The sequence below is a fragment of the Grampus griseus genome (assembly GCF_964374135.1).
Source record: "Grampus griseus genome assembly, chromosome: 4".
NCBI lineage: Eukaryota > Metazoa > Chordata > Mammalia > Artiodactyla > Delphinidae > Grampus > Grampus griseus.
Window position 1 is genome coordinate 58,655,671 of NC_138997.1, and position 22,726 is coordinate 58,678,396.

Genomic DNA, 22,726 nt, shown 5'->3' on the forward strand with positions numbered 1-22,726 from the left:
TTGTATGTGCCATTCACTCCACCTGTGAGGCTTTTCCTTTCTCTTCAACCAGCTAACTCTGATTCTTCCTGAAGATCTCAGTTTCATAAACATTCCTCTGAGAAGCCTCCCTAATCTCACTGACTGGATCAAATCCCTCTACTATACTGCTGCACTTATCACAGTTATAATTCTGCTTAAATGTGGATGATAATATGATTAGTGCGTATCTCCCCCATTAGATGTAAGCTCCATGATGGCAAGGACTGTCTATTTTCTCCACCAGTGTAACCCAGTGCTTGAAAGAGGGAGCGTGAAGCATAAGAGGTGCTCAAAAACTGTTGAATGAATGAAAAAATGAATAAGGTGATTTCGAAATAATGAGAGCATCTGTTTGCAAAATATGTGTATCAAAACTATGAGTGCATTCTGATTGAATGGGCCTCTCCAAATAAAACAAGGGACTTCAATCAGGATTCATACCTGGGATCAACTGAACCATTGAAACTCCCCTTTGGCATCAGGGGTGGTATTGCAACAGATTCTGCAAACAACAATTGCCATTTTTTCCAAAATATACCTAATGACTGTACCATGAAAAAAAACTAGGGCACAGGAAGAGAAAGACAGCAGTATCAATTTACAATTAATCTTATCACATCCCTTATACCATCAGGGCTTTTAGTACAGCCATTTAATAAGCACTGGTTGCTGCCTAATGCCTAAAAGAGAATTTGGTACATAGCTAGCATTCAAATATTTGTTGAATGAATGAATAAATGATACATTCTATCTGTTGGTTCCTGTGCTAAGTGCTAGGGACACAAAATAAAGATGTCATTGCAGTCAGGATGAAGCCCACAATGGTATCCAAGATGGAGTTGTCATACCAGAGAGGGATTCACAATAATTTTATTGGAGTCATGGAAGAAAATACTCAAATGTCACTCTACATGTGTTTTTCTCTTTTACGAAAGAATTTTTAAACAAGAAGAAAAAGAAAATAGGGAGAGAAGGAGTGAAGGAACAAATAAACAAACTTAGCTTTGTTACTATTTAACAAATGGATTGACACTGGCACCTTTGTTTGGTTTTATGTCAAGTAGTTCCACACAATGTGTGTGAAAATATCTTGAGGGATGGGGTGGGCAGTAACACAACAGAACTGACTGGGCATCAGCACACTTTTACCGGCTCTCAGTAGATTTAAATGATACACAGTTTCCACTAGATTTTAAAATTATATTATCTAGCTCTAAAAGTAAACTAAACCTCCCCAAAAATTAATATGACTGAGAAGAATCCTGCAAAACATAAATAAATTTAAAAACCTGCAATTTGAAGACAACCCTCATATGAAGTAATGAATATGCAATATACAATAATGAATAAGTAAATGAACAGTTAGGTAACATAAGAACTGGCTACAGCCATACTGCCAGGTTAAGCAATGCTTTTTAGAAGATGTTTAAACACACACACGCACACCCTGTCCCTTCAAGGTATACGTGTGAGAAATTAACTGCTTTTTATTTATTTATTTATTTTATTTTATTTTTTTTGCGGTACGTGGGCCTCTCACTGTTGTGGCCTCTCCCGTTGCGGAGCGCAGGCTCCAGACACGCAGGCTCAGCAGCCATGGCTCACGGGCCCAGCCACTCCGCGGCATGTGGGATCTTCCCAGACCGGGGCACGAACCCGTATCCCCTGCATTGGCAGGCGGACTCCCAACCACTGCGCCACCAGGGAAGCCCTTAACTACTTTTTAAATAAATAAGAGAAAACTTGGGAAATACATGTTTAACAATGTGTCCAGCATTAGGTGATTGAGTTCAGTTGTTTTGTTTTACTGAAAATTAAGGGCTTAGACATGCACACATAAAAATTTGGGAGACAAAAATTACCTACCATGTTTGTTGATTTTGAACACATTTCTTAAAATTTGTATATAAATATAATTAAACTCCTTTGATTTGATTTGAAAGGGTAGCCAGTTGAAATCAGGAAAGATGGAAAGTCACTTGCTGAACTTCAACAAAACCCTTGCATGATTGGTGGGAATGACAACTTAGTGTCATGATTTGTTAAGTTCTGCCAATGAACTTCATGCATCTGGAGCCACATAATTGTGTGGAAACTTCTTCAGTGCTTCAGACCAAGTATTTAGATTAAACTTAGAATCATACCTTTGGGTCATTTTATCACAGTGTTTCAAAAATTATAAATTCTGGGCTTCCCTGGTGGCGCAGTGGTTGAGAGTCCGCCTGCCGATGCAGGGGACATGGGTTCGTGCCCCAGTCCGGGAGGATCCCACATGCTGTGCAGCGGCTGGGCCCGTGAGCTATGGCCACTGAGCCTGCGTGTCTGGAGCCTGTGCTCCACAACGGGAGAGGCCACAACAGTGAGAGGCCCACATACCGCAAAAAATATATATATACATATTTGAAGAGTACTGTAGTAATAGATTATATTGTCATGTATTTTATCTTTTTTCCTGAAAACTGAGTTTCCAGATCTTCTGATTAAACAGAAAAGAAAGTTTGTAACTGAAGGGTGACTGAAATCACAAAAACAACATTATTACTATTACTCAGCTCATGAATATTATGCACAAAACTGTACCTATTGAGAAATGTTATGAGGTAGGTATGTGAGAGATGCTTCCACCTCATCAGTTGTTCATGTAATTTCAACATTAAATACTAAAATACAAGACAAAACAAAAAATATACCTACCAAGTAAGAAGGTACTGAAAATAAGAAGATGATTTACCTTCATGGGGTAGCTAATAAGATCTCTTCTCCCTCAAGATGAAAAATATGTGACAATTATAGACATTCTATGTGTAATGTCTTACCCTTCGTATGACCTCACCTATTAACCGGTTTAATGATGGTTACTTTGTTAGAATTTACCTAAATAATCTATATCTCACTTCAATTCTTATCAATTATGAATATTATTGAGGTTTGAGGATTCTAGGCTATTCTAGAATTCAAAGATAGTGTTGTCAAGAGACCTTCAAGATGGCAGAGGAGTAAGACATGGAGATCACCTTCCTCCTCACAAATACATCAAAAATACGTGTTCATGTGGAACAACTCCTACAGCACACCTACTGAACACTGGCAGAAGACCTCAGACCTCCCAAAATGCAAGAAACTCCCCATGTACCTGGGTAGGGCAAAAGGAGAAAGAAAAAACAGAGAGAAAAGAATAGGGATGGAACCTGCACCTCTGGTAGGGAACTGTGAAGGAGGAAATGTTTCCACACACTAGGAAGCCCCTTCACTGGTGGAAAAGGGGGGAAGCTTCGGAGCTACAGAGAAGAGTGCAGCAACAGGGATGCAGAGGGCAAAGCGGACAGATTCCCGCACAGAGGATTGGTGTCAACCAGCACTCACCAGTCTGAGAGGCTTGTCTGCTCACCCACCGGGGTGGGTGAGAGCTGAGAGCTGAGGCTCAAGCTTCGGAGTTCAGATCCCAGGGAGAGGAGAGGAGTTGGATGCGTGAACATAGCCTGAAGTGGGCAAGTGTGACACAACTAACTGGGAGGGAGTCCAGGAAAAAGTCTGGAACTGCCTAAGACTCAACAGACCATTGCTTTGGGGCGCACGAGGAGAGGAGATTCACAACACTGCCTAAACGAGCTTCAGAGACAGGCACGAGCTGCGGCTATCAGCGCGGACCCCAGAGACGGGCATGAGATGCTCAGGCTGCTGCTGCAGCTACCAAGAAGCCTGTGTGCAAGCCACTATCCACACTCCCCTTCTGAGGAGCCTGTGCAGCCAGCCACTGCCAGGGTCCCGTAATCCAGGGACAACTTCCCTGGGAGAACACACAGCGGGCCTCAGGCTGTTACAACACCATGTGGGCCCCTGCAGCCACAGGCCCGCCCTGCATTCCGTACCCCTCCCTCCCCCCAGCCTGAGTGAGGCAGAGCCCTCTAATCAGCCGCTCTTTAACCCACTCCTATCTGGGTGAAGAAGAGATGCCAGAGGGTAACCTACATGCAGAGGCAGGGCCAAATCCAAACCTGAACCCCAGAAGCTGTGCGAACAAAGAGGAAGGGAAATTTCTCTGTGCAGCCTCAGAAGCAGTGGATTAAACCTCCAAAATCAACTCAATGTACCCTGCATCTGTGGAACACTGGAATAGAAAACAAATTATCCCAAAATTGAGGCGGTGGATTTTGGGAGCACCTGTGGACTTGGAGTTTGCTGCGTGAGACTGACTACTTTGATTTTTATCTTTATCTTAGTATAGTTTCTAGCACTTGTTATCATTGGTGGATTTGTTTATTGGTTTGGTTGCTCTCTTCTTTATTTTTAAATTACTTTAATAATTTTTTTATTTTAATAACTTTATTATTTTATTTTATTTATTTTTTCTTTCTTTCTTTCTTTTCTCCCTTATCTTCTGAGCCCCATGGCTGAGACAGTCTTGGTGCTTCAGCTGGGTGTCAGGCATGAGCCTCTGAGGTGGGAGAGCCAAGCTCAGTACACTGAACCACCAGAGATCTCCCAGCCCCATATAATATCAACCGGTGAGAGTTCTCCCAGATATCTCTGCCTCAAAGCTAAGACCCAGCTTCACTCAACGACCACCAAGCTCCAGTGCTGGACACCTCATGCCAAACAACTAGCAAGACAGGAACACAACTCCACCCATTAGGAGACAGGCTGCCTAAAATCATAATAAGTTCACAGATAACCAAAAACACACCACCGGACGAGGTCCTGACCACCAGAAAACAAGATCCAGCCTCATCCACCAGAACACAGGCACCAGTCTCCTCCACCAGGAAGCCTACAAAACCAACTAAACCAACATTACCCACTGGGGGCAGACACCAAAAACAACAGGGACTACGAACATGCAGGGTGCGAAAAGGAGACCACAAACACAGTAAGTTAAGTAAGATGGGAAGACAGAGAAATATGCAGCAGATGAAGGAGCAAAGTAAAAACCAACCTAAACAAATGAATGAAGAGGAAATGAAAAAGAATTCAGAATAATGATAGTAAAGATGATCCAAAATCTTGGAAATAGAATGGAGAAAATAAAAGAAATGTTTAACAAGGACCTAGAAGAACTAAAGAGCAAACAAACAATGATGAACAACACAAAAAATGAAATTAAAAATTCTCTGGAAGGAATCAATAGTAGAATAACTGAGGCAGAATAATGGATAAGTGACCCAGAAGATAAAATAGTGGAAATAATTACGGCAGAGAAGAATAAAGTAAAAAGAGTGAAAAGAATCGAGGATAGACTCAGAGACCTCTGGGACAACATCAAATGCACCAACATTCAAATTATAAGGGTCCCAAAAAGAAGAAGAGAAAAAGAAAGGGACTGAGAAAATATCTTAAGAAATTAGAGTTGAAAACTTCTCTAATACAGGAAAGGAAATAGTCAAGTCCAAGAAGTGCAGAGAGTCCCATACAGGCTAAATCCAAGGAGAAACACACCGAGACACATATTAATCAACCTTTCAAACATTAAATACAAAGACAAAATATTAAAAGCAGCAAGGGAAAAGCAACAAATACCATACAAGGGAATCCCCATAAGGTTAACAGCTGATCTTTCAGCAGAAACTCTGCAAGACAGAAAGGAGTGGCAGGACATATTTAAAGCGATGAAAGGGAAGAACTTACAACCAAGATTACTCTCCCCAGCAAGGATCTCATTCAGTTTTGACGGACAAATTAAAACATTTACAGAGAAGCAAAAGGTAAGAGAATTCAGCACAACCAAACCAGCTTTACAACAAATGCTGAAGGAACTTCTCTGGGCAGGAAACACAAGAGAAGGAAAAGACCTACAATAACAAACCCAAAACAATTAAGAAAATGGTAATAGGAACATACATATCGATAATTACCTTAAATGTAAATGGATTAAATGTTCCAACCAAAAGACATAGACTGGCTGAATGGATACAAAAATAAGACCCATATATATGCTGTCTACAAGACACGCACTTCAGACCTAGGGATACATACAAACTGAAAGTGAGGGGATGGAAAAAGATATTCCATGCAAATGGAAATCAAAAAAAAGCTGGAGCAGCAATTCTCACATTAGACAAAATAGACTTTAAAATAAAGACTATTACAAGAGACAAAGAAGGACACTACAGAATGATCAAGGGATCGATCCAAGAAGAAGATATAACAATTGTAAATATTTATGCACCCAACATAGAAGCACCTCAATACATAAGGCAAATGCTAACAGTCATAAAAGGGGAAAATGACAGTAACACAATCATAGTAGGGGACTTTAACACCCCACATTCACCAATAGACATATCATCCAAAATGAAAATAAATAAGGAAACACAAGCTTTAAATGATACATTAAACAAGATGGACTTAATTGACATTTAGAGGACATTCCATCCAAAAGCAACAGAATACACTTTTTCTCAAGTGCTCATGGAACATTCTCCAGGATAGATCATATCTTGGGTCACAAACCAAGCCTTGGTAAATTTAAGAAAATTGAAATCGTATCAAGTATCTTTTCCGACCACAACGCTATGAGACTAGATATCAATTACAGGAAAAAAACTGTAAAATATACAAACACATGGAGGCTAAACAATACACTACTAAATAACCAAGAGATCACTAAAGAAATCAAACAGGAAATCAAAAAATACCTAGAAACAAATGACAATGAAAACACAATGGCCCAAAACCTATGGGATGCAGCAAAAGCAGTTCTAAGAGGGAAGTTTATAGCAATACAATCCTACCTCGAGAAACAAGAAAAATCTCAAAAAAAACAACCTAAACTTACACCTAAAGCAAGTAGAGAAAGAAGAACAAAATAACCCCAAAGTTAGCAGAAGGGAAGAAATCATAAACATCAGATCAGAAATAAATGAAAAAGAAATGAAAACAATAGCAAAGATCAATAAAACAAAAAGCTGGTTCTTTGAGAAGATAAACCAAATTGGTAAACCATTAGCCAGACTCATCAAGAAAAAAAGAGAGAAGACTCAAATCAACAGAATTAGAAATGAAAAAGGAGAAGTAACAACTGACACTGCAGAAATACAAAGGATCATGAGAGATTAATACAAGCAACTATATGTCAATAAAATGGACAACCTGGAAGAAATCGACAAATTCTTAGAAAAACACAACCATCCAAGACTGAACTAGGAAGAAATAGAAAATATAAACAAATCACAAGCACTGAATTTGAAACTGTATTAAAAATCTTCCAGCAAACAAAAGCCCAGGAATGGATGGCTTCACAGGTGAATTCTATCAAACATTTAAAGAAGAGCTAACACCTAACCTTCTCAAACTCTTCCAAAATATAGCAGAAGGAGGAACACTACCAAACTCATTCTACGAGGCCACCATCACCCAGATACCAAAACCAGACAAGGATTTCACAGAAAAATAAAACTCCAGGCTAATATCTCTGATGAACATAGATGCAAAAATCCTCCACAAAATACTAGCATACAGAATCCAACAGCACATTAAAAGGATCATACACCATGATCAAGTGGGGTGTATCCCAGGAATGCAAGGATTCTTCAATATACACAAATCAATCAATGTGATATGCCACATGAACAAATTAAAGGATATAAACCATATAATCTCAATGGATACAGAAAAATCTTTTGACAAAATTCAACACCTATTTATGATAAAAGCTCCCCAGAATGTAGGCATAGAGGGAACCTCTATGCACATGCACATATGGTTACCTTATCTTTGAGAAAAGAGGCAAGAATATATAATGGAGAAAAGACAGTCTCTTCAATGAGTGGTGCTTGGAAAACTGGACAGCTACATGTAAAATAATAAAATTAGAACACTTCCTAACAGCATACACAAAAATAAACTCAAAACGGATTAAAGACCTAAATGTAAGGCCAGACTCTACTAAACTCTTTGAGGAAAACATAGGCAGAACACTCTTTGACATAAATCACAGCAAGGTCCTTTTTGACCCACCTCCTAGAGAAATGGAAATAAAAACAAAAATAAACAAATAAGACCTAGTGAAACTTAAAAGCTTTTGCACAGCAAAGGAACCCATAAAGAAGATGAAAAGACAACCCTCAGAATGGGAAAAAATATTTGCAAATGAAGCAGATAAGAAAGGATTAATATCCAAAATATACAAGCAGCTCATGCATCTCAATATGAAAAAAACAAGCCAATCCAAAAATGGGCCGAAGACCTAAATAGATATTTCTCCAAAGAAGATATATAGATTGCCAACAAACACATGAAAAGATGCTCAACATCATTAATCATTAGAGAAATGCAAATCAAAACTACAATGAGGGAGTTTCCGTGATGGCGCAGTGGTTGAGAGTCCACCTGCCGATGCAAGGGACATGGGTTTGTGCCCCGGTCCAGGAAGATCCCACATGCCGCGGAGCAACTAGGCCGGTGAGCCACGACTACTGAGCCTGCGTGTCTGGAGCCTGTGCTCCGCAAGAGAGGCCGCGATAGTGAGAGGCCCGCACACCGTGTTGAAGAGTGGCCCGCGCTTGCCACAACTAGAGAAAGCCCTTGCACAGAAACAAAGACCCAACACAGCAAAAATAAATAACTAAATTAGTAAACTCCTACCCCCAACATCTTCTTAAAAAAAAAAACCAAAAACAACTACATTGAGGTATCACCTCACACCAGTCAGAATGGCCATCATCGAAAACTCTACACACAATAAACACCGGAGAAGATGTGGAGAAAAGGGAACCCTCTTGCACTGTTGGTGGGAATGTAAATTGATACAGTCACTATGGAGAACAGTATGGAGGTTCCTTAAAAAGCTAAAAATAGAGCTACCTTATGACCCAGCAATCCCACTATGGGCATATACTCTGAGAAAACCATAATTCAAAAAGAGTCATGTACCACAATGTTCATTGCAGCACTACTTACAATAGCCAGGACACGGAAGCAACCTAAGTGTCCATCAACAGATGAATGGATAAAGAAGATGTGGCACATATGTATAGTAGAATATTACTCAGCCATAAAAAGAAATGGAATTGAGTTATCTGTAGTGAGGTGGATGGACCCAGAGTCTGTTACACAGAGTGAAGTAAGTAAGAAAGAGAAAAACAATTACCGTATGCTAACACATATACATGGAATCTAAAAAAAAAAAAAAAAAAAAAAAAAATGGTTCAGAAGAACCTAGGGGCAGGACAGGAATAAAGACGCAGATGTAGAGAATGGACTTGAGGACATGGGGAGGGGGAAGGGTAAGCTGGGACGAAGTGAGAGAGTGGCATGGACATATATACACTACCAAATGTAAAACAGGTAGCTAGTGGGAAGCAGCTGCATAACACAGGGAGATCAGCTCCGTGTTTGTGACACCTAGAGGGGTGAGATAAGGAGGGTGGGATGGAGATGCAAGAGGGAAGAGATATGGGGATATAGTATATGTATAGCTGATTCACAGAAGAAACTAACACAACACTGTAAAGCAATTATACTCCGATAAAGACATTAAAAAAAAACCCACAAAGATAGTATTGTCACCCTCATTCAGGAGGGAAATATAAAATAGTTCTTTTTTCTTTGTTTACTTGATTTTTTGTCCATTGTAATAAAAGGGTCAATAATACAGGTTACAAAATCAAAGAAGTATGAAAGCAAACTCATCCAACCCATTAAAGAAGAATCAATAATAAGTTTGAAGGGAGTGAAAAAGCCCAAAGGTTACATGTAAAGCTCACTGAAAGCAGATGCATAGCCTCTGGGAGTTGCAGTAGTCAACTGTGTACAGAACAATTTTTTAAACACACTTTGGACTGTTTTCCTTTTACAGATGAAGAAATTGAGAGGAAGAAAGTTTAAAAGATTCGTTCAAGTTCTCATAGCAAGCTAACTTTTCCCTGTCCCCTATCTACTACACTTTTCACTCTCCTATTGGCTTCCTCTTCAGGCATCTGCTCACTGATTTTCTACCAAGTATTTGATAAGTTCTAATTAAAGAGACTACAAAATTTTCACCCACTCTATGAAATACGGATTCTTATCCATAGGTCTCTTCTTTTATCCTTGTATATGGATATCAACCAATTAATCAACTTGCTTTATGTTGCTTATTACCTTAGTCCTCACTAAATTACATCAATATTTTCCACATAACAAAAATGTCATAATTAAATTATATTTTTAACATTTTGGTCCAGTGTAGCCCATGCTGATGCAATACCAAATCATGAATTAAAATATAATTACAAGAAACATCTAAATTTTAGCAATTCCTTCAGTTTTAGGTCAGTTCCTTTTACTTCTGCTAAAGTCAAGTAATATTAAAGATAAATCAGTTTATTAAACTCCCTCCTACAATATACCATATTAATAAACACATTAAAACCTATCCTTCTACATAGTTAACTAAAATACTCACCAAATGATTGCATTCTATAATTCTAGATCATAGAATTTTGAGTGACTTTTTGCTCTCTTCTTAACACTTACTAGTACTTCTTGAATTTTTTAAAAAGGAAATTATTTTGAAAAACTAACAGCCTCATAACTCTTAAAAATATTTGAGACCTCTAGAAAGAAAAAAAGTTATTTTGCATCACAACTGGTTGGTCTGATATCAGCCTAAAGAATGGATACTGAAAAAATAAATGCAGTGTAATAGAGATTGCATAAACTTTACAGTCTCAAGAAGAATTGACTTCAAATCCTGGCTTAATGTAATATTCAACATGCTACTTAATTTCCCCAACTTCACCTTTTCATGTTCACCCCCACCTTGGTCCAACCTCACAGTACAAGCCAACAGAATCCACTCGCCATTATGAAAGCTCAGTACATCTCACCCTGCATCTTGGCAGAACTGTTCCAGTCACAGAATCACTCACTACTAGTTTACTGTGAAGCTAAACCTTATACCTCAAGAGGACCATCCTTGCTGGCACTGAGCAATGATTCAGGGGGAAAGTTAAAGTTAGGTCAGGAAGTACCAACTGATGCTAAAAATAACTTATGTTGCTTAGGCATTAATCAGAAACAATAAGGAAAAGACTGGCCTTTACTTCGTTTCCTCTTTCTCATCAAGCTCTCCATTGCTGCTCATTTTAATCTAGTTTTACCCATTTAAGAACAGTTGTTGCAGGATCACACACTGTAAATTGTATCAGTGGACTCACCTAGCGTTGGGTTGGCTCATGCGCCCACCTTTTTGGGAACAGCCACCAAATCACGTAACGTGGGCTCTCACTGAGCAAAACATCTGCTATGTTTAGAATGGCTTCTAGCGAAGATGCATCCTGTCCATTATCATCTTTGTGTAACAGATGAAGAAACAGGCACTGCATCAGAAGGTTATTAACCTGCCTAAATCGCTCCCATGTGTTCTGAGATGGAACTGAACTAAACTGAACTCTCTATTCCTCATTAACATAGTCAACTCCCCATTAACAACCATGTTGCAAGGTTGGGCAGAAAGAGGAAACAGAGAAAGAACGGTAATTACAGAGAGGTTGTTTTTTCCTTTCTTTCTACAGATTACTAAAACATTCGAAGAGTCAAATTTAAGAAGCCAGTTCATCAGAGCTCATGTTGTCGGACTGAGGTGAGTGGAAATACAACAAAAAATATCTATAAGCATAGATACAACTTGGTGCATTTGATTTTGTTCACAGCATAGATAATGAATGAGACATTCACACAATGTGTTGCAATATTATGAAAATAGTATCATGGAAAGTTTAAAAACCAATGCCAAAAAACAAAACATGTCATACGATCTACTTACTAATGTAAATAACCATATTACTTCAGTTCTTGGTGGGAAAAGGAGGAAAGGGTAGAGAGAGAGTTGGGTGAAGGTACAGCAACAGGGTTATTCTATTATATAACTCCAGGGGATACTATTCACAATGCAGTCTATGTAGCAAACAATGCCTTGTGGAGATGTGCAGTGTTGTGGTCCTGGGCACAATTGGAACACTAAACCAACACCAAAAATGGCTTTTTGGGTTTTGTCTGCCTGGAATGCTATAATATAAAGGATGCTGTGGCCAAACACAGATGTGTCTGCTATGAATTAATAATAGGCGAAGTAGAGCTTCCCTGGTGGCGCAGTGGTTGAGAGTCCGCCTGCCGATGCAGGGGACGCACCGGTCCGGGAAGATCCCACATGCCGCAGAGCGGCTAGGCCCGTGAGCCATGGCCGCTGAGCCCGCGCGTCCGCAGCCTGTACTCCGCAATGGGAGAGACCACAACAGTGAGAGGCCCGCATACCGCAAAAAAATAAATAAGTAAATAAATAATAGGCGAAGTAGCAGCACACAAGCTAGTTATTTGCCATTCTTACCTTAGTTGAATATGGACTTATCCTTGTGATGTGATGTGATATTCCTACCAACTAAAAGAGCCACCCTTACTGACCCTAACATAAATATCTCAAATGTCCATATTGCTCAATCCTTCAACTAATATACAAAAGCTCTTCAGAGGGAGAGAAATTATACTATTTCTTTCTCAAATACTAATACCACAAGAAAATTATTTTTTCTTATTCTCGGAAGAGTCACCTAGTTAAGTACCCAGGAGCATAGAGCTCTGGTCAGTTAAGTTTTGCTGAGGAGTTCAAGAAGAATCCATAGGAAGAGCATTTTCCAAAATGCATTTCAGTCAGTTCAGTGCACATTTACCTTAGTACTTTCTTGAGAAATTCTCTGTACCAGCCACGAGCTTGCAATACTTGTAGGACTGAATCTGCATGTTTTTCTCCTTTTGTTCACTTCCCACTTACTTCTCATTTCACTGCAGTCTGGCTTCTGACCTCACCACAAAATAGTAATTGCTCTTGCCAAGTTCAGCAATGACATCTGAATCACAAACTCCGAAGAAATTATATCAGTCCTCTTCTTGGACCTCTCAACAGTATTTAACACTGTTGAGTTATCAATCCTTTTTGAAATAGTACCATCCCTTGGTTTCTATGACCCTATACACCCCTGATTTTCCTTTTATCTCTTAAGTTATTCCTTCTCAATTTTCTTTGTTAGTTCTTATTCCTTCTCTTCCTCAAGTGTTGTCAGACTGTGCTGTAAGCCTCTCATCTTCTCAGTTCACGCTGAAGCTCCTTTTAGGGGCTTCATTGCCCCTATATGCTAATTATTATTAAAGTTGTATCTCTGGGCTAGTCCTCTCTTCTCATCTCGAGATGTGAATATACACAGCCGTCTACTTAACATCATATGGCTATCTTGGACAGCTCAACTTTAATAAGTCCAGACCAGAACCTATCATTTCTCCCCCACCAAATATGTTACTCTTCTAGTATTGCCTACCTCTATCAATGGTGTCACCTTCAACCCAGATGCTCAAGAAAGAAATATGAGTTATCTCTAAATTCATATCTCTCCCTCAACCCACACATCCATCCATCTAACCTTCACAATTCTATTTCTTAATTATGTTTAAGATCCATAACTTCAAACACACTGCCCTCAATCATCTCTCTCCTTGTCTATGAACAGCCTTCTAATGAGTCTCCTTTCCTGCAGTCTTGCTCCACTCCACATTCTACATAGCAACCAGAAAGATTTCTTGAAATGAAATGCTAAACATAGTATTTGCTTAAAGTTCTTCTGCTATTCCTTACCCTTATGATATGTCAAATATCATATATAAACATGTATATGTGCATCAGATATATGTATTCTTGATATATATATATGTCTCCTTTTATATACATATATATATATATATATAAAACAAAGTTTACTAAACCTTCCTATATAGGGTTTTCTCCTACCATCTCTATTTCTGGGGTAGTCTTTTACTACTCTCTACTTTGTTATTTACTCACAAGTCCCACTAGGCTGTTTTCAGTTCTCCACTCTCTCTAACCTCAAGATCTTCTTATATAAGCTATTCCCTCTGTCTGAAATACACATCCACACACACACACCACTTTTTCCCCTTCCCCTTCTGTTTTAAAATATACTGCATCAATAGAAGATTTGAGGTACAGTAAGGCCAACAAATCAGGAGATGATGACTTTTGAAAAGAGAGTTTGTTACTCACAGTTCCCACAAGGAAGGTAGGTACATGACTCTTATAGAGTTGTTATGAAGATCAAATAAATGAAGTATAAAACACAGTCCTGTTTGAGTACCTATTTACATGTTTATCATTCACTAAAGATACCTCTTCTTTGAATTGCATATTCATCTTTTCTGGTTTTTTTCTATGATTTGTCTTTTTCTTATTGATTTGTAGGAGTTCTGTGTCTATAGGAGGTACCAAACAATTGTTACTTTCAGTTGCAAATATATTCTCCCTATCTATAGCATTATCTTAACACTTTGTATATGCATCTTTTGTTGTAGAAAATCAGTTGCAAAAGGTCTTACTTAAGAAATCCTTTATCATCTTGTATATAAAGAAAATCTCCCATATTGACTATAAATTTAAAATTTTTGCTGTTCCTATTCAAGTGCTTTGTTTGTGTGTGACATGAGGAAGATTTTTAATTTTTTACATAAGTTATTTTCCTTCAGATTTGTGATACCACTTCTATAGTATATTGTTTACATACGTCTATGAGTCTGTTTCTGGATTCCTATTAGACTTAATTATAGGAATTCTGTTCCTTCCAATTAAGCTTAGTAATTATGTCATTCAAATAAAACCTAGCACTATGGATTTGCCTATTTCTCCTTGTTCAATATATTTTGAGCACATATTATCAAGCACCTATATGTTTAGAATTATTATATCTGCCTCATGAACTATTTCTTTTAGCAAGGTATTAATCCTTTTTATCACTAATTAATGTCTTTCAATCTTAAAATCTCTTATATCTGATACTATTATGCTACACTGACTTTCTTATGGTTCTTTTTACAACATACCTTATCTTCATTTTCAACATTCATATGTCCTTACAGGTTAGATTTTTCTCCTAAAACAAGAAGACAGCTAGATTACATTTTCAAATGCATTCTGACCATCTTTGCCTTTAACTAGAGAGTTTAGTCAGTTTCAATTTATTGTGATGATAGTTACATTTGGATTTATTTCCTCCATATTATCTTATGTTCTTCATCCTGGTTTTTCTAATGCTTTTTTCTACTATCTTGCCTTCTCTTGTATGACTGTATTTTCTTCAGTTTTTTTTCGTTTACTAATTTACAAGTTCTACATTCCATTTATCTTATTTTAGTGATTATTCTTAAAAAATTCTTACAAACAAGGAGAGTTGGTTTAATCCACTACCCTTCTTCCAAATAATACAGGAAACTTGGAACTGTTATTCACGTATTACTGATGTTTTAGTTCAACCTTATTTGTAACACCTGCAAATAAATCACTGTAATTATACTGTCAATATCATTTTATTAATTTTTTTAAGTAAACATCTTATTTTGGAATAATTTTAACTTTACAGAAAGACAGTACAGAACGTTTCTACATACACTTCACCTAGCTTCCCCTAATGTTAACATCTTACATAACTATGGCACATCTGTCAAAACTAAGAGATTAACATTGGTACATTATTAGACTCTGATTTACTTCGTTTTCACCAGTTCTTCCACTAATGTCCTTTTTTTCCATTTCAGGATCCAACCCAATATACCACATTACATTTAGGGTGTTTTTTTTTTTTAACATCTTTATTGCAGTGTAATTGCTTTACAATGGTGTGTTAGTTTCTGCTGCATAACAAAGCGAATCAGCTATAGGTATATATATATCCCCATATCTCCTCCCTCTTGAGCCTCCCTCCCACCCTCCCTATCCCACCTCTGTAGCTGGTCACAAAGCACAAAGTTGATCTCCCTGAGTCATGCAGCTGCTTCCCACTAGCTATCTATTTTACATTTGGTAGTGTATATAGGTCAATGTTACTCTCTCACTTCGTCCCAGCTTACTCTTCCCCCTCCCCGTGTCCTCAAGTCCATTCTCTATGTCTCTGTCTTTATTCCTGTCCTGCCCCTAGGTTCTTCAGAACCTTTGTTGTTTTTTGTTTTTTTTTTAGATTCCATATATATGTGTTAGCATACGGTATTTGTTTTCCTCTTTCTGACTTACTTCACTCTGCATGACAGACTGGGTCCATCCACCTCACTATAAATAACCCAATTTTGTTTCTTTTTATGGCTGAGTAATATTCCATTGTACATATGTGCCACATCTTCTTTATCCATTCATCTGTCGATAGACACTTAGGTTGCTTCCATGTCCTGGCTATTGTAAGTAGTGCTGCAATGAACACTGTGGTACATGACACTTTTTGAATTATGGTTTTCTCAGGGTATATGCCCAGTAGTGGGATTACTGGGTCACATGGTAGTTCTATTTTTACTTTTTTAAGGAACTTCCATACTGTGCTCCACAGAGGCTGTATCAGTTTACATTACCACCAACAGAGAAAGAGTGTTCCCTTTTCTCCACACCCTCTCCACCATTTATTGTTTATAAACTTTTTTATGATGCCATTCTGACCAGTGTGAGGTGATACCTCATTGTAGTTTCGATTTGCATTTCTCTAATGATTAGTGATGTTGAACATCTTTTCATGTCTTTGTTGGTAATCTATATATCTTCTTTGGAGAAATTTCTATTTAGGTCTTCTGCCCATTTTTGGATTGGGTTGTCATTTTTTGACATTGAGCTGCATGAGCTGCTTGCATATTTTGGAGATTAATCCTTTGTCAGTTGCTTCATTTTCAAATATCTTCTCCCATTCTGAAGGTTGTCTTTTCATCTCCTTTATGGTTTCCTTTGCTGTGCAAAAGGTTTGAAGTTTCATTAGGTCCCATTTGTTTATTTTTGTTTTTATTTCCATTTCTCTAGCAGTGGGGTCAAAAAGGATCTTGCTATGATTTATGACAAAGAGTGCTCTGCCTATGTTTTCCTCTAAGAGTTTAATAGAGTCTGGCCTTACATTTAGGTCTTTAATCCATTTTGAGTTTATTTTTGTATACGGTGTTAGGAAGTGTTCTAATTTCATTTCTTTACGTGTAGCTGTCCAGTTTTCCCAGCACCACTTATTGAAGAGGCTGTCTTTTCTCCATTGCATATTTTTGCCTCCTTTATCAAAAATAAGGTGACCATATGTGCGTGGGTTTATCTCTGGGCTTTCTATCCTGCTCCACTGATCTATATTTCTGTTTTTGTTCCAGTACCATACTGTAGTATTGTATGATTGATTACTGTAGCTTTGTAGTATAGTATGAAGTCCAGGAGCCTCATTCTTCCAGCTCTGTTTTTCTCTCTCAAGATTGCTTTGGCTATTCGGGGTCTTTTGTTTTTCCATACAAATTGTGAAATTTTTTGTTGTAGTTCTGTGAAGAATGCCATTGGTAGTTTGATAGGGATTGTATTGAATCTGTAGATTGTTTTCGGTAGTATAGTCATTTTCACAATGTTGATTCTTCCAATCCAAGAACATGGTATATCTCTCCATCTGTTTGTATCATCCTTCTTTCATCAGTGTCTTACAGTTTTCTGCACACAGATCTTTTGTCTCCTTGGGTAGGTTTATTCCTAGGTATTTTATTCTTTTTGTTGCAATGGTAAATGGGAGTGTTTCCTTAATTTCTCTTTCAGATATTTCACCATTAGTGTATAGGAATGCAAGAGATTTCTGTGCATTACTTTTGTATCCTGCTACTCTACCAAATTCATTGATTAGCTCTAGTAGTTTTCTGGTAGCATCTTTAGGATTCTCTATGTATAGTATCATGTCATCTGCAAACAGTGACAATTTTACTTCTTCTTTTCCGGTTTGGATTCCTTTTCTTTTTCTTCTATGATTGCTGTGGCTAAAACTTCCAAAACTATGTTGAATAATAGTGGTGAGAGTGGGCAACCTTGTCTTGCTCCTGATCTCAGAGGAAATGGTTTCAGTTTTTCACCATTGAGAACGGTGTTGATGTGGGTTTGTCGTATATGGCCTTTATTATGTTGAGGTAAGTTCCCTCTATGCCTACTTTCTGGAGAGTTTTTATCATAAATAGGTGTTGAATTTTGCCAAAAGCTTTATCTGCATATATTGAGATTATCATATGGTTTATATACTTCAATTTGTTAATATGGTGTATCACATTGATTTGCATATATTGAAGAATCCTTGCATCCCGGGGATAAACCCCACTTCATCATGGTGTATGATCCATTTAATGTGCTGTTGGATTCTGTTTGCTAGTATTTTGTTGAGGATTTTTGCGTACAATGTTCATCAGAGACACTGACCTGGAATTTTCTTTTTTTGTGACATCTTTGTCTGGTTTTGGTATCAGGGTGATGGTGTCTCGTAGAATGAGTTTGGCAGTGTTCTCCCTCTGCTATAGTTTGAAGAGTTTGAGAAGGATAGGTGTTAGCTCTTCTCTAAATGTTTGATAGAATTTGCCTGTGAAGCCATCTGGTACTGGGCTTTTGTTTCTTGGAAGATTGTTAATCACAGTTTCAATTTCAGTGCTTGTGATTGGTCTGTTTATATTTTCTATTTCTACCTGGTTCAGTCTTGGAACGTTGTGCTTTTCTAAGAATTTGCCCATTTCTTCCTGGTTGTCCATTTTATTGGCATAGAGTTGCTTGTAGTAATCTCTCATGATCCTTTGTATTTCTGCAGTGTCAGTTGTTACTTCTCCTTTTTCATTTCTAATTCTGTTGATTTGAGTCTTCTCCCTTTTTTTCTTGATGAGTCTAGCTAATGGCTTAACAATATTCTTTTTCTTCTCAAAGAACCAGCTTTTTGTTTTACTGATCTTTGCTACCGTTTCCTTCATTTCTTTTTCATTTTTTTCTGATTTGATATTTATGATTTCTTTCCTTCTGCTAACTTTGGGGGTTTTTTGTTCTTCTCTAATTGCTTTAGGTATAACTTTAGGTTGTTTATTTGAGATGTTTGTTTCTTGAGGTACAATTGTATTGCTATAAACTTCTACCTTTGAACTACTTTGCTGCATCCCATAGGTTTGGGGCAGTCGTGTTTTCATTGTCATTTGTTTCTAGGTATTTTTTGATTTCCTCTTTGATTTCTTAGTGATCTCTAGGTTATTTAGTAGTGTATTGTTTAGCCTCCATGTGTTTGCATTTTTTTAACAGTTTTTTTCATGTAATTGATATCTAGTCTCATAGCGTTGTGGTCGGAAAAGATACTTGATACGATTTCACTTTTCTTAAATTTACCAAGGCTTGGTTTGTGACCCAAGATATGATCTATCCTGGAGAATGTTCCAAGAGCACTTGAGAAAAATGTGTATTCTGTTGTTTTTGGATGGAATGTCCTCTAAATGAGAATTAAGTCCATCTTGTTTAATGGATCATTTAAAGCTTGTGTTTTATTTATTTTCATTTTGGATGATCTTTACATTGGTGAAAGTGGGGTGTTAAAGTCCCCATTATGATTGTGTTACTATTGATTTCCCCTTTTATGGCTGTTAGCATTTACCTTATGTATTGAGGTGCTTCTATGTTGGGTGCATAAATATTTACAATTGTTATATCTTCTTCTTGGATCGATCCCTTGATCATTATGTAGTGTTCTTTTTTGTCTCTTGTAATAGTCTTTATTTTAAAGTCTATTTTGTCTGATATAAGAATTGCTACTCCAGTTTTCTTTTCATTTCCATTTGCATGTAATATCTTTTTCCATCCCCTCACACTCAGTCTGTATGTGTCCGTAGGTTAAGTGGGTCTCTTGTAGACAGCATATATACAGGTCTTGTTTTTGTATCCATTCAGCCAGTCTATTTCTTTTGGTTGGAGCATTTAATCCATTTGCATTTAAGGTAATTATTGATATGTATGTTCCTATTACCATTTTCTTAATTGTTTTGGGTGTGTTTTTGTAGGTCTTTTCCTTCTCTTGTGTTTCCTGCCCAGAGAAGTTCCTTCAGCATTTGTTGTAAAGCTGGTTTGGTGGTGCTGAATTCTCTTACCTTTTGCTTGTCTGTAAATGTTTTAATTTCTCTGTCAAATCTGAATGAGATCCTTGCTGGGTAGAGTAATCTTGGTTGTAGGTTTTTCCCCTTCATCACTTTAAATATGTCCTGCTACTCCCTTTGGGCTTGCAGAGTTTCTGCTGAAAGATCAGCTGTTAACCTTAGGGGGATTCCCTTGTATGTTATTTGTTGCTTTTCCCTTGCTGCCCTTAATATTTTTTCTTTGTATTTAATTTTTGAAAGTTTGATTAATATGTTTCAGAGTGTTTCTCCTTGGATTTATCCTGTATGGGACTCTCTGCAGTTCCTGGATTGATTGACTATTTCCTTTCCCATGTTAGGGAAGTTTTTGTCTATAATCCCTTCAAATATTTTCTCAGACCCTTTCTTTTTCTCTTCTTCTTCTGAGACCCCTATAATTTGAATGTTAGTGTGTTTAATATTGTCCCAGAGGTCTCTGAGACTGGCCTTAATTCTTTTTATTCTTTTTTTTTTTTTATTTTGCTCTGCAGCAGTTACTTCCACTCTTTTATCTTCCAGGTCACTTACCCATTCTTCTGCTTCAGTTATTGTGCTATTGATTCCTTCTAGAGTATTTTTAATTTCAGTAATTGTGTTGTTAATCACTGCTTGTTTGCCCCTTAGTTCTTCTAGATCCTTATTAAATGTTTCTTGTATTTTCTCCATTCTGTTTCCAAGATTTTGAATCATCTTTACTATCATTACTCTGAATTCTTTTTCAGGTAGACTGCCTATTTCATAATCATTTATTTGTTCTATAGGTTTTTACCTTGTTCCTTCATCTGTAACATATTTTTTGTCATTTCTTTTTGTTGTTGTTGTTTTTTTGATGGGTGGTGCTGTTTTCCTGTTTTTCTAGTTGTTTGGCCTCAGACCTCCAGCACTGGAGTTTGCAGACAGTTGGATATAGCTGGGGTTGGTGCTAAGATGAGGAACTCTGGGAGATCTCACTCCGATTAATATTCCCTGTGGTCTGAGGTTCTCTGTTAGTCCAGCGGTTTGGACTCAGAGCTACCACCACAGGAGTCTGGGCCTGACCTCTGGCCTGGGAACCAAGTTCCCACAAGCTTTGTGGCACAGTAGAAAAAAAAAAAAAGCGAGAAAAAAGAAAAAAAGGAGCAGTACAATATCAAAGAATAAAAAACAAAATAAAATCAGAAAGATAAAAAATATATTAGGAAAAATAAAACTATAATGGGAACAACTGCAACAAGGTAAAATAAGACCACAACAGAAAAAAGGAAACAAAAAGTGGGCGGGGGAAGTAAGCCAGACGGAGAGAACAATAACAAAGCTTAAAGAATAAGATAAAAGTTTGAAAAATATAATATTTGTTAGGAACAATAAAAATATAAAAGAATCAACAACAATGAATCAACAAGGTAAATCAGAACCCCAATCTAAAAGAGGAAAAAAGAAAAAAAAAAAAAAGCCTTGGCTATGGGGGTGGAGTTTAGGTGGGGTGGAACTTAGGCAGGGGCGGCGTTCAGTGTGGGGCAGGACCTAGGCGGGTGGGGTGTGACGTTTTTGCGTGGGGCGGGACCTAGGCTCAGGACCCACGTAGCTGGAAAAAGTCCTGGGGGCGGGGCCTAGGCAGGGCAGAATTCAAGCATGGGGGGCACAGGGGGTCTCTGCTTAGGACCTCTGTGGAAGGGGAGAAGCAGCACGTGGAAAGGAGGGTCTCCAGAGTGTGGGGTTCCAGAGTTTAGAGGTAGGCCCCTGGGTGAGGGTGTGTGGGTAGGGTTTAGGCCCAGTGCGTTGGAGGGGGTCTCAGAGGGGGTCTCCCAGTGTAGAGGTGAGGCCCTGGATGGGGGTGTAGGAGCAGGGCTTGGGCTCTGCGCAGCAGGAGGGAGGCTCCGAGGGCAGAGGATTAGGCCGGGGAGCCCAACAGGCTCCCCAGCTGCTCAGCTGACAGGGGAAGCACTGGCTGTGTTCCCTTCTGTTCCTTCACACCACTCCCCAACCATCTCCCTCAGGGTCTCCCCCATTGCCACTGGACCCCTAACCATGGGTGGGTCCTGCTGGATGTAGGAACTCCTCCCCTCCCCCAGCCACCCCTCAGGGGTTCCAGTCCCATAGGTCTGGCCTTTACTTTTGCTCCCCCTTCCCTCCCTCCCACTCCCTCAGGACCACATGGCTAAAGGGGGCCTCCGTGGGCAGAGGATCAGGCTTGGGATCTCAGCAGGTTCCTGGGGGCCCAAGTGGGCATGGGAAACCTGGCCATGCTCCCTTTTGATCCTCTGCCCTCCCAATCGTTCCCCAATTTCCTCCTTTTCCCCTCCCCCAGCCGCCCCTCAGGGGCACCAGTCCCGTCCTGCCTCCACTTCTCCTCCCCCTTCACTCCCCCCAGGCCCCACGTCCTACCCAGTGCCTGGGGGTTCCTACCGTCCCCTTAGGTGTCCACAGTACCCCACCAGTGCCTGGTAGGTGCCCCAGTTGTACGAGACGCAAATTCCACGTCCTCCTAGTATGCCATCTTGACTCCGCCCCCGTCAACGTCTTTTTAGATTACCAGTTTACCATTTTCTTTGTTTCCTATGTCTTCCTGTACCTAACAACCAACCTTCTTCTGGGTTCAATTTCCTTCTTACTGAAGTACTTCCTTCATAAATTCTTTAACAAGAGTACATGAACAATAAACTACACTTTTGTTTAGTTTTGTTTTTGTTGTGTTGCATGAAAGGTCCTTATTTTAGCCTCATTCTTGAATAATACTTTAGTGTGGATATAAAATTCCAAGTTGATAGCAATTTTCTCTCAGCATTTTGAAAATACAATTATATAC

General features: G+C 38.6%; 1 protein-coding gene across 1 annotated transcript in view; it reads left to right on the top strand.

Moving 5' to 3' along the window:
• The window catches only part of LOC309822278 (transmembrane protease serine 11D-like), a gene marked incomplete at both ends in the record, with an annotated part of 47,803 nt that overhangs the window by 8,663 nt on the left and 16,414 nt on the right, over nt 1–22,726 (top strand). Inside the window, one exon of the mRNA XM_082654016.1 lies at nt 11,514–11,581. Within this exon, the coding sequence (XP_082510142.1) occupies nt 11,514–11,581 (68 nt within the window). The remainder of the gene's footprint in view (nt 1–11,513; nt 11,582–22,726) is intronic.